The sequence below is a fragment of the Pelophylax lessonae genome (genome assembly GCF_965119305.1).
Source record: "Pelophylax lessonae genome assembly, chromosome: 9".
NCBI lineage: Eukaryota > Metazoa > Chordata > Amphibia > Anura > Ranidae > Pelophylax > Pelophylax lessonae.
Window position 1 is genome coordinate 252,110,446 of NC_138776.1, and position 12,612 is coordinate 252,123,057.

The 12,612-nt window shown below is 43.9% G+C and overlaps 3 protein-coding genes across 3 annotated transcripts in view; 1 reads left to right on the plus strand and 2 right to left on the minus strand.

Annotated features, from left to right (window-relative positions):
- The window catches only part of LOC309564368 (uncharacterized protein), a 770,106-nt gene that overhangs the window by 313,883 nt on the left and 443,611 nt on the right, over window positions 1-12,612 (plus strand). The window lies entirely within an intron of this gene.
- LOC309563382 (uncharacterized protein) overlaps window positions 1-12,612 on the minus strand; it is a 109,514-nt gene that overhangs the window by 93,920 nt on the left and 2,982 nt on the right. The window lies entirely within an intron of this gene.
- The window catches only part of LOC309562829 (uncharacterized protein), a 51,925-nt gene continuing 47,928 nt past the window's right edge, over window positions 8,616-12,612 (minus strand). Inside the window, exons 3-4 of the mRNA XM_082267143.1 lie at window positions 10,294-10,398; window positions 8,616-9,599 (exon numbers count right to left, since the gene is read on the minus strand). Of these exons, the coding sequence (XP_082123269.1) occupies window positions 8,653-9,599; window positions 10,294-10,333 (987 nt within the window). The 5' untranslated portion in view covers window positions 10,334-10,398 and the 3' untranslated portion in view covers window positions 8,616-8,652. The remainder of the gene's footprint in view (window positions 9,600-10,293; window positions 10,399-12,612) is intronic.

A 12,612-nucleotide genomic window follows, 5' to 3' on the forward strand; every position in this document is an offset into this window, starting at 1 on the left:
CTTGCTTTAAAATCCGTGAAGTGAAAGGTTTACAATTAAGTGAATAAATTATTCCTGTGATAATTAACCACTTTACCACCGGAGGATTTAGCTGTCTTCCGTCCAGGCCACTTTTTGCGATTCGGCGCTGTGCGACTTCAACTGACAATTGCGCGGTCGTGCGACGCCGTACCCAAACGAAATTTACGTCCTTTTTTTCCCACAAACAGAGCTTTCTTTTGGTGGTATTTGATCACCTGTGCGATTTTTACTTTTTGCGCTATAAACAAAAAAAGAGCGTTTATTTTGAAAAAATAACAATATTTTTAACATTTTTTTATATGAAATTCCCCCCAAAAAAGATGTAAAAACCAATTTTTTTAAAAAATTTTCGCCAATTTGTTTTATGCTACATATGTTTGGTAAAAAAAATCGCAATAAGCGTATTTTGATTGGTTTGCGCAAAAGTTATTGCGTTTACTAACAAAGGGAAAGATTTCTGTAATTTTTGGTGTTTTTTTTTTTAACGCATAATGGCGGCGATCTGCGATTTTTTTTGCGGGACTGCGACATTGCGGCGGACAGATCGGACCCTTGACTGACATTTTTGACACTTTTGGGGGTACCAGTGACATTACTGCAGTAATCAGTGCTATATATATGCACTGTTACTGTAAAAATGACACTGGCAGGGAAGGGGTTAATTTTATTGGAGAAGGAGGGGTTAATGTATGCCTGGTGCAGGGGGGGAGGTGACTGTGTGACAGAAGGACAGATCGGATGTCCAGCTATGCTGAACAGTCCGATCTGTCACTCCCTGTCACTATGGAGATCCGCCCGCTGTGTTTACACACAGCGGGCGGATCTCCAGACTCGATCCCCGACGATCGGGTAAGAGCAGCGGCGATCGCCGCTGCTCCTCCCCTGGCCCGACTCCCGCTGTGAATGAAAACAGCGGGAGCGAGCCTCCGGCGGCGCGCAAGCGCCGCCCAGAAGGGGGAGTGTCTGACGACGTTAATACTACGTCGTCAGACGATAACGAGCCACTCTGCCGCAGTAGTATTACTGTGAGCGGTTCTAAAGTGGTTAAAATTAATATTTAGCAGCTGCTATAGTAAAAGGGTCATGTGAAGGTAAGTAGTCTAAAAAAACAGGCTACCTATAGCGCTTGCTCTAAATAAATATATAAATATACAAATACAAATGATTAAATAACATAAGTAGTGGTAATCCAATAAATTTAAATACAAAGTCTCCAGTGAAAACAATATCCAGTGAAAGTCCCAATAAAATTATAAAAATATATATATGCACAAAATTGTAAATATAGTTCTTCTGTGCAAAATTTCCTTAAAGCGGAGTTCCACCCAAAAATGGAACTTCCGCTTTATGTATTCTAACCCCCTGACATGCCACATTTGGCATGTCATTTTTTTGGGGGGGTGGGAGCGGGTACCTAGTTTTGACATGTACCTGCTCCCACTTCCGCTCGGAGTGCCACGGCGCCCTGAACGGAAGTTCTCCTCTCCCCCTCCATCCCTGCAATCTTCTGGGACATGTCAGAGGTCCCAGAAGATTGCCGGCCAATCAAGACGCGCAGCGCGACTCGCGCATGCGCAGTGGGTACCCGGCTGTGAAGCCGCAAACTGTCACAGCCGGGTGCCCACAGCAGTGATGCCAGCGCCGAGGGAGAGGATCGAGGCTTCGGGCGGCCGCATCGCTGGACCGTTGGACAGGTGAGTGAAATGGCTGGAACTCCGCTTTAAATAAAGTGCAGGTGTCTTGTGTAAATAGTGAATCCAAATACCAAGGGTAAGATTCAATCACTCACCAAACGTTGTGGGTCATGTGTGCCTTATAGCACCAAGACCTATCAGACTTGTGGAGCCCTCCAGGCTAAAAAACGACCTCTTTGTCCTGCTTCTGGGTGGGTGGAATGATGGGGTTCCCCTCCGTCTCCTCTCCCCTCGCCCCAGCCAAGATATGTAGAAAAAAATGAAGCTCCAGATGGTGTATTACCTTTTATAAATTTTATTCCCAATCGGGTAAAAGTATATACATGCAAAAAAACTTTTTAAACTTCAAGCCAAACAAAACTTCAGGCCAAAAGGAAACAGCAAACTTCAATCAAAAACCGCCAAAAAACATTGCAGGGGAATTTGTATAGGTCCTGTTAATGTTGCAGCTTAATTAGGCTGCTTGTGATCGTATGTATACGGCGCAAGCCGATCGGCGTGGACGCCAGCAAGAGAGCTTCCGGCTTGCGTTCCACCCGTCACATACGTCACTACGCTCTGCGTTCCCATCTGACGCGTTTCGTCACTTCCGGTGACGTCTTCGGAGATCTAGTGACGAAACGCGTCAGCTTGGAACGCATAGCGTAGTGACGTATGTGACGGGTTGAAGTTTGCTGTTTCCTTTTGGCCTGAAGTTTTTTTTGGCTTGAAGTTTAAAACGTTTTTTTTGCATGTATATACTTTTACCCGAAGTCTGATAGGTCTTGGTGCTATAAGGCACACATGACCCACAACGTTTGGTGAGTGATTGAATCTTACCCTTGGTATTTGGATTCACTATTTGCACAAGACACCTGCACTTTATTTAAGGTAATTTTGCACAGAAGAACTATATTTACAATTTTGTGCATATATATATTTTTATAATTTTATTGGGACTTTCACTGGATATTGTTTTCACTGGAGACTTTGTATTTAAATTTATTGGATTACCACTACTTATGTTATTTAATCATTTGTATTTGTATATTTATATATTTATTTAGAGCAAGCGCTATAGGTAGCCTGTTTTTTTAGACTACTTACCTTCATATTGATTTTGCTGCTAATATTGCATCTGCGTTTTTTGCACACAAGTGTTGTCACCAATTTTATATATATAAGGTTTATGCACTGTCACTTTTTGCAATATTTGCACTGTCACCTTTATTTGATTACTTAATCAAGAATATTTATCTGTGTAAAATTCGAACTATTTATTTGTGAGCGCTGTCCACCCCCCTTTTTTTCAATATTATCAAACACGTGTTGTTTTTAGGACTAGCTGCCCACCATTAATTTTATAATTATCACCAGTATAATTTATAACTTATCAGCACCAATTTCCTAGGCGCGGTCACGTGAACACCGTCGTTCTCAGTGGGGAGTGATCGCGGGTGTCAGGCAGCAATCGCGGCCACCAGTCCTGTGGATCGGCTTCCCCTGCTTCCTAATGGGAGCCCCCAGGAACGCTCCTGGAAAACCGCCATACAGGTACGGCGGTTCGCGCAGCCGAGCCAGTGCCTGCCGCAGTATATATTCGACGAGCAGTCGGCTAACAGTTAATAATACATTTATTCCAGTATAAATATGACAATTAGAACGATTGTTAGATTGCCATATAAAGCAGCCAATTAAACTGCAGCTGGCATTGTTCAAAGGCTAGTCAGGAGATGAGAGGAAATGCCTGATTGGTTGAAGCAAAATGACACCCCAAACTCCTGCCTGTCCCTATAACCATCCCTGTATGGGGATGGTAGAGAGTCAACACTGATGTATGATGGATACCCCAAGGCCTTCACTGACTTATCTTCTTTATTCTTATCATTGAAAATTATTTTTTGAAAATTCTGCCCCTTTACATTTGTGCGATGCGTTTATACAACACGTGTACAGCGCATCCGGAAAGTATTCACAGCGCTTCACTTTTTCCACATTTTGTTATGTTACAGACTTATTCCAAAATGGATTAAATTCATTATTTTCCCCAAAATTCTACAAACAATCGCCCATAATGACAATGTGAAAGACGTTGATTTGAAATCTTTGCAAATTTATTAAAAAATAAAAAAAATCACATGTACACAAGTATTCACAGCCTTTGCCATGACACTCAAAATAGAGATCAGGTGCATCCTGTTTCCACTGATCATCCTTAGGGATCTTTCACACTATCTGTCCATCGGACGGACTCCGTTTATCTCAGCGGGGGATCGATCCGCTGAGCAGGAGGATGACAGCTGTTCTCCGAACTATGTGCGGAGACAGAGCTGTCAGTTCCCCATGCATCTCTATGGGGGAAATCGGATGGGAACGGACCGTCAGTCCGTTCTCATCCGATCTGCTGGACAGATGGAAAATAGGGTTTCCATCCGTCCAGATTTGATGGATCCGATGTCAGCGGACATGTCTCCACTGACATCCGATCCCCCATAGGGATGTATGGGGGGACCGTTCAGATCCACCAAAAAAACGGACAGGTGGATCTGAACGGTCCGCCTGTGTGAAAGAGCCCTTACTCTGTGGCAGTTCTTATGTCCATTTGTGATCCTGCTATGTCCTTTGTTCACCCATCCTTCTGTCTAGTGGTTCACCTGTGTTCAACAGGGGTCCCTCAACTCTGTGATAGTCCTTATGTCCATTCGCGGTCATGCTGTGTCCATTGTTCGCCCAGTTTTCTGTTCAGTGGTTCACCTGTTTTCAACAGGGGTCCTTTAGCTCTTTGATAGTCTTTATGTCTATTGGTGGTCATGCTATGTCAAGTATTCATCTGTCCTTCTGTCCAGCGGTTTGTGTCCAACAGGTGTCCCTCAGCTCTGTAACAGTCCTTATAGCTATTGGTGGTCATGCTATGTACAATCTTCATCCATCCTTTTGTCCAGTGGTGCATCTGTGTCAAGCAGGTGTCCTTCAGCTCTGTGACTGTTCTTATGTCTATAGGTGGTCAATCATGTTATATTCTATGTTCATCTGTCCCTGTGTCCAGTGGTTCATCTATATCCAACAGGTGTCCCTCAGCTTTGTGACAGTCCTTATTTCCATAGGTGGTCATTTTAAATCCTTTGTATTTTCATTCTTGTGTCTGGTGGTTCATCTGTGTCCAGCACAGGTCCCTTAGCTCTGCGAGGGTCCTTTTGTCCATTGGTGGCCACGCTGTGTCCAGTGATTATTGGTGTTCAGCAGGGGTCCCTCAGCTTTGCAGCAGTCCTTATGTCCACTGGTGATCATGCTTTCTCTAGTATTTATCCATTCTTATTTCCAGTGGTTTGTGTCCAAATGGGGTCCTTTAACTCTGTGACCATCCTCATGTCCATTCGTGATCATGCCATCCACCCATTCTTCTGTCTAATGGTTCACCTGTGTCTAACAGGGGTCTCTCAGCTCTTTGACATATTCCATAGGTGGTCATATTTTATATCCTTTGTTCATTCATCCTTGTGTCTAGTGGTTCATCTGTGTTCGGTTACCTGGCCACACTGTGTCGATGGGTTACCTGGCCACGCTGTGTCGATGGGTTACCTGGCCACGCTGTGTCGATGGGTTACCTGGCCACGCTGTGTCGATGGGTTACCTGGCCACGCTGTGTCGATGGGTTACCTGGCCACGCTGTGTCGATGGGTTACCTGGCCACGCTGTGTCGATGGGTTACCTGGCCACGCTGTGTCGATGGGTTACCTGGCCACACTGTGTCGATGGGTTACCTGGCCACACTGTGTCGATGGGTTACCTGGCCACACTGTGTCGATGGGTTACCTGGCCACGCTATGTCGATGGGTTACCTGGCCACGCTGTGTCGATGGGTTACCTGGCCACGCTGTGTCGATGGGTTACCTGGCCACGCTGTGTCGATGGGTTACCTGGCCACGCTGTGTCGATGGGTTACCTGGCCACGCTGTGTCGATGGGTTACCTGGCCACGCTGTGTCGATGGGTTACCTGGCCACGCTGTGTCGATGGGTTACCTGGCCACACTGTGTCGATGGGTTACCTGGCCACACTATGTCGATGGGTTACCTGGCCACACTATGTCGATGGGTTACCTGGCCACACTGTGTCGATGGGTTACCTGGCCACACTGTGTCGATGAGCTTCTATTCACATCAGGCGGCTTGTACATTCCCATGCAAGTCTACATGATGGCAAATGCAGGTCAGAAGGAGGTCAACTGCAGGTCAAACGCATCAGTCAATTACTTCTGAATTATTTCAGAAGCATCTCAAACTGGTGCCGTCAACGCAAGCCCTAAATCGCTCATCTCTTCTCCTCATCTGACATAACAGCACTTAGCCCACGTGGGAAGAGAAATGGAGAGCAAGCAGCGGGAGCAAGTACTGGCAGAAAGAAGTCTTGTAATTGGGATTAGGTTCACGCGGATCGTTCGGATACTGGGTGCGACCTTTAATTCAGCTCATCAACAGGGCACTAAGTATTTGTCAGGCAGTTTGTAGAAGCACATGGACAGTTTTATTGTCACGTAAAACAGTAAAAAAATAAAATTGGTAGAAAATTTACGCAATTTTACGAAATAATAATTTTTGTTTTAGTTCTCTATTTTTTTTTTTTCAAAGCCTCAGCCCATAGAATTATATGCATATACACATTTGCCATTTGATCATTTCTAAAGAGGGTTGATAATGATTTTCTACAGGTCAGAGAGAAGGATCTCTATGTAACACTTTTTGTACATTTTTTAATATATATTTGTCAGTATTACAGCTTATGTAGAAAAATGTAACAAGAAACCTGAAGGCTATAGATGCCTTTTCGCCAAGGAGTCCTGCCTGTTTTTACGGCTTGGCAGATGATCAAACCAGACGTGTGCATTAGGCAGGCCTTGGGAAAGACTTAAGCAGCTTACAGAGAACTCGATTTTCTTTTTTTTTTCGCCACGGGTGGAAGGAAAGAAAATCCAGCGATTCCCCTATCAACAAGGGTAGTGTTGATTGGGGAATGCCTCTTGCAGCGCTGTTGTGTTCTGCCGGATGGGGGGGTCGTGGAGCCTTCCCTGCCAGCAGAACACAATGATTACTGCTAGTGGCTATAGCTGCCAGCAGTATTTGAATGTAAAAAACTGACAGGCTGGCTATACCCAAGTCAATCAATGGATCGACTTGTGAACAATCAGCCTACCCATACATGGCTTGAATCTCAGCCGGACCCTGCTAAAGCAGCTGAATTTCGATCCATGCACTGTATTGTCAGCTTAAATTATTCCAGTTTTGACTGTGGAATATACAGGAATAGTTGGTAGTAATGACCCATTGTAACCCTTGGAAAATAGCATTATCTTTTAACCACTTGTCGCCCGCCCACCGTCAAATGACAGCGGAGCGGTGCGGCTCTAGTTTTGGGACGACTTCATATGACGGCGCCCCACAACAGTTAGTATTTAGAAGTAAAAAAATCACTGATTTTAATATTACACAGATTAAAAGTGTTACATAATCATATAAAAGTTGAACAATAAAATATTTCACCTCGTCCTTATGTGTCTAAGCATTTCACGGGTTGTCTACTTCTTCAGGATGTAGTCCTGAAAGAGTGGACAACCTGCCAAACACGTAGACACATAGGGACAAAGTGTTTTGTTCAATTTTATTTATGTTTTTTATTTTTTTTATATGATTATGTAACACTTATAATGTGTAATATTAAAATCAGTGAATTTTTTACTTCTAAATACTAACCTGGCGGTCATCCTTGAAGCCCCCTTTTCTTAACCACTTGCCGACTGCCGTCAGTATATTTACTGCGGAGCCCCTCACAGGCAAAGCGACGTAGGGGTACCTGTGAGGCTCTAGGGGGCGAGCACGCGCCGCCGGAGGCGCGCTCCCGCTCGTTCGCAGACCCCCCCGCGCATGTGTCCGCCGGTCACTCGCGATCTCCCGCTGTGAAGGGTGAAAGGCAGGCGGCTAATGTAAACAAAGCCGCCTGTCATTCTCCCCTGTGTAAAAGCAGAGATCATACGGTCCTGCTATGCAGGATCGTAGATCTCTGCTGTTACACAAACAGCCACATCCAATAACAGTTAGAAGTACGCCCCTAGTGACACCTTTAACCCCTTCTTGCCAGTGTCATTTTTACAGTAACAGTGCATATGTATAGCTCTGATTACTGTAGTAATGTCACTGGTAACCCCAAAAGTGTCAAAAATGTCAGTCAAGGGTCCGATCTGTCCGCTGCAATGTCGCAGTCCCTCAAAAAAAAAAAAAAAAATCGCAGATCGCCGCAATTACAAAAAAAAAAAACAATAAAAATGCCAAAAATCTTTCCCTTAGTTAGTAAACGCAATAACTTTTGCGCAAACCAATCAAAATACGCTTTTTGCGATTTTTTTTTTTACCAAACATATGTAGCAGAAAACAAATTGGCCTAAAATGTTAAAAAATTTTGATTTTTACATTTTTTGGGGGGAATTTCATATAAAAAAATGTGAAAAATATTGTTATTTTTGTTAAATTTATGCTCTTTTTTTTGTTTATAGCGCATGATCAAAAAAGGTGCACAGGTGCACAGGTGATCAAATACCACCAAAAGAAAGCTCTGTTTGTGGGGAAAAAAAGACGTCAAATTTGTTTAGGTACAGCATCGCACGACCGCGCAATTGTCCGTTAAAGTCACGCAGTGCCGAATCGCAAAATAGGGCCTGGTCAGGAAGGGGGTAAAATCTTCCGGGGCTTAAGTGGTTAATTTTATTTTTTTTCTGGGGTTTTCATCCATGTTTAGTCCTTTTTTTAACCCATGTGACCCATTCATGTGCCAACTCCCACATCCTAGCACAGAAGCCTCCTGTTTTTAACGTGGGAAACTGAGATATGTCACATAAAGAAATCAGTTGTCCAGCCATCATGGACGGCCCAAAAAAGAAATTCCTGGAGTTCCACTTTAAGTACCAATTGTTAGGAATATGATTGCACATTTTGCTCCGTGTGAGTTCTCAAGTGTAGAAGAAGAGGTTCTATCTCAGAAAAACATCTTCCACATTCTGAACATGAATAGCGCTTCTCCATCCTATGAGTGGACTGGTGTATTGTAAGCTGGTCTCTTGATGGAAAACATTTTTCACATTCTGAACATGAATAAGGCTTTATCCTTGCATGAACTTTTTCATGTGAAACCAGGTTTGATCTCAGAGTAAACCTTTTTCCGCACTCCGTGCAGGAATGCGGCTTCTCCCCAGTGTGAATCCTTACATGCCCAATCAGTAGAGACTTCTGAGCAAAACCTCTCCCACATTCCATACACGTATATGGTTTCTCTCCTGTGTGACTCCTCTCGTGTAAAGTAAGATGGTATTTTTTGGAAAAACCTCTTCCACATTCCGAACATGAAAACGGCTTCTCCCCCGTGTGAATTTTTCTATGGGCGTAAAAAGTTGATTTCTGGCTAAAGCTTTTCCCACAGTCCGCACACGAAAATGGTTTCATCCCTGTGTGAATTCTCTGGTGTTCAATGAGACTGCCTCTCCGGGTAAAACATCTCCCACATTCAGAACATGAAAAGGACTTCATAGCTGTGTGAGTTCTCTGGTGACCAATGAGTTCCTGTTTCCGAGGGAAACGTTTCCCACATTCTGAACAGGAGTATGGCTTCTCCCCTTCCTGACCTCGCTCGTGTGAAGTGAGGTCCTCCCTCTGGGTAAAAGAATCACCAGAAAATGAGAGTCCTTCACTCCTACTATGAGCTGTTGGATAAGTAATAGGAGGTGAGTGACTGGAGAAACTTCTGCTGTGTGTAGAGGGATCAGATAATAGATCTACTCCATAAACTGCTGGATGGAGATTTAGGGAATTGGGGTTTTCTCCTAAAGAACCAGAAGTGCCATCTTTATCTTCAGTTCCACAATCTAAAAGAAATAAGAATGAATATTAATATAATCTGAACTCCAAGCAGCCGAATACTTATACGAGAGCACATTTGTGGGTATTTCTTAACATATTTTGTCTCTGCAGAGCAGATGTTCATGATATGTGTTGACAGTTTTTTTTTTTTACATTTGATAAAATGTGGAGGCCGCTACGACAGGTTATCATTTTAGCTTAGTTTCCTTCAATGCATGAGCCTAACTAAAAATCTATCAAGGCACTATTCAAGCTTACATGAGTTAACCACTTAACCTTCAGAAGGTTTTACCTCTTTCATGACCAGGGCATTTTATGCTATTCGACGCTGCGTTACTTTAACCTCTTTACGACTGCCCGCCGCAGATGTACTGCGGCAGGCAGCCGCTCCTGCGCGAATCGCCGTAACTGTACGGCGGTTGCAAAAAGGGAGCTAGGGGGCAAGCACGCAGCTGGCGGCACGCTCCCGCCCCCAGTTGGCAGCGGGGAAGCCGATGCATGGGTCAGACGGCCCTGATTGCCGCCTGACACCCGCGATCGTTCCCCTCTGAGAGAGAAGGACGGTTGGCTGTTGTAAACACAGACATAGTCCTTCTGTAAATATGCTATTTATTATCTTTCTTGCCAAGTCCTGCTCTAGTTTACACTCCTAACTCTCCTCAAAAGACAACCACATCTGGCTTTGACGTTATTACTCACCTGAGCTGATCTCTGCAAGAACTTCCTCCTCTTTAATCATCACTTCTATTTCTTCCTCCTTCTCAGCTTTGACCTCTGTCTGAGTGGCTCTGGTGTCTCCAGGGTCTGTAAATAAAGATGAGAGTAAGTGTCCATTCACACTGGTACGACTTGTCAGGCGACTTGGTCAGCCTGACAAGTCGTGCACCGTCGCTCCCACTGTGTAGTACAGGAGCCGTTCTAATAGGAGCGACACAAGTCGCTCCGACTTAGAAAAAGGGTCCTGTACTACTTGGGGGCGACCTGGAGGCGACTTGCATTGACTTCCATTATGTGAAGTCCGTGCAAGTCGTGCCAAAGTCGCGCTGCACGCGACTTCACAGGTCGCCGACTAAGTCGGAGCGACCTAATGTGAACGGGGTCTGAAACCCCCTGTAGAGACCCCAGAGAGTGTGTGGGGGGAAACTGGTCACCTCTCTTGGCTGGTAACACACATTGACATGATGTGAGGAGGAGAGCCGGAGTCCAGTAGAGGCTGATGGCTCCTGACTCCCCCACTGGGCACATACTGTCCCCCCATTATCTACTGACAGAGGAGGGGGGAGAAGAAGAGATTGTTGTAGTCACCGAAAAAGGAGAATCTGGGACTCTTCTCTGGATTTACTGTTTATTACTCACCTGTGCTGATCTCTGGTGGGAATTCCTTCTCCTTACACAGATCATCACCCATCACATATGGCTCCTCTTCTTCCTCCATGAGTTCAGGTCTACAGTCAGTCTGGTTTACATCCAGCATCACCTACATAATAATGATTCCTTAAAAAGTTTTCCAATTGTCACAAAGTATTTTACTGATTCAACTCTTAGTTAAAGTGTGCTTCAATATTCAGTTTTTGATACTCCCACTCCTTGTCACAAGTTAGCCTGTAGTTTTGTTTGTATACTCTTACCTCCTTGCTGCAGTGCTTCTATCTTGTCTCCTTTCACATGTGGTGTTTGGCTTCTCTGTTCTCCTATAGGCATCACCTGCTCCACTGTGGGTTATATCATTTTCCTGTCTATTACTTCCTGGGTCACCTCCCTGTGTGCTTCCCTATATATACACATGCTCAGTGCATTGAGCAACTTCACTGTTCTCTGAGCTCCCATCCGTGTATCCCTTGGCTATTATATCAGATTTTCTGTGTACCGACCCGGCTTCATTTCTCTGTCTACGTTCGTCTGCTGTCTGTCCTGACCTCGGCTTGTCTCTTGGATCTCCTTAACCACTTAAGCCCCCGGAGGATTTGGCTGCTCAAAGACCAGGGCCTATTTTGCGATTCGGCACTGCGTGATTTTAACGGACAATTGCACGTTCGTGCGGCGCTGTACCTAAACGAAATTGAGGTCCTTTTTTTCCCACAAACAGAGCTTTCTTTTGGTGGTATTTGATCACCTGTGCGATTTTTATTTTTTGCGCTATAAATAAAAAAAGAGCGACAATTTTGAAAAAATAACAATATTTTTCACATTTTTTTATACGAAATTCTCAAAAAAAAAAGGGCAATTTGTTTTCTGCTACATATTTTTGGTAAAAAAAATCTAAATAAGCGTATTTGGATTGGTTTGCGCAAAAGTTATTGCGTTTAATAACTACGGGAAAGATTTTTGTCATTTTTATTGTTTTTTTTTTTCAACAAGAAATGGCGGCGATCTGTGATTTTTCTTGCGGTACTGTGACATTGCGGCGGACAGATCGGACCCCTGACTGACATTTTTGACACTTTTGGGGTTACCAGTGACATTACTACAGTAATCAGTGCTATAAATATGCACCGTTACTGTAAAAATTACACTGGGAAGGGGTTAACCACTTAAGCCCCGGAAGATTTTACCCCCATTCCGACCAGGGGGTATTTTGCGATTCGGCACTGCGTGACTTTAACGGAGAATTGCGCGGTCGTGCGACGCTGTACCTAAACGAATTTGGCGTCCTTTTTTTCCCACAAACAGAGCTTTCTTTTGGTGGTATTTGATCACCTGTGCGATTTTTTGATCACGCGCTATAAACAAAAAAAGAGCGTCCATTTTGCAAAAATAGCAATATTTTTCCCTTTTTTTTATATGAAATTCCCCCAAAAAAAAATTTAAAAATCAAAATTTTTTAAAATTTTCGGCCAATTTGTTTTATGCTACCTATGTTTGGTAAAAAAAATCGCAAAAAGCGTATTTTGATTGGTTTGCGCAAAAGTTATTGCGTTTACTAACTAAGGGAAAGATTTTTGTCATTTTTGTTGTTTTTTTTTTTAACGCGTAATGGCGGCGATCTGCGATTTTTTTTGCGGTACTGCGACATTGCGG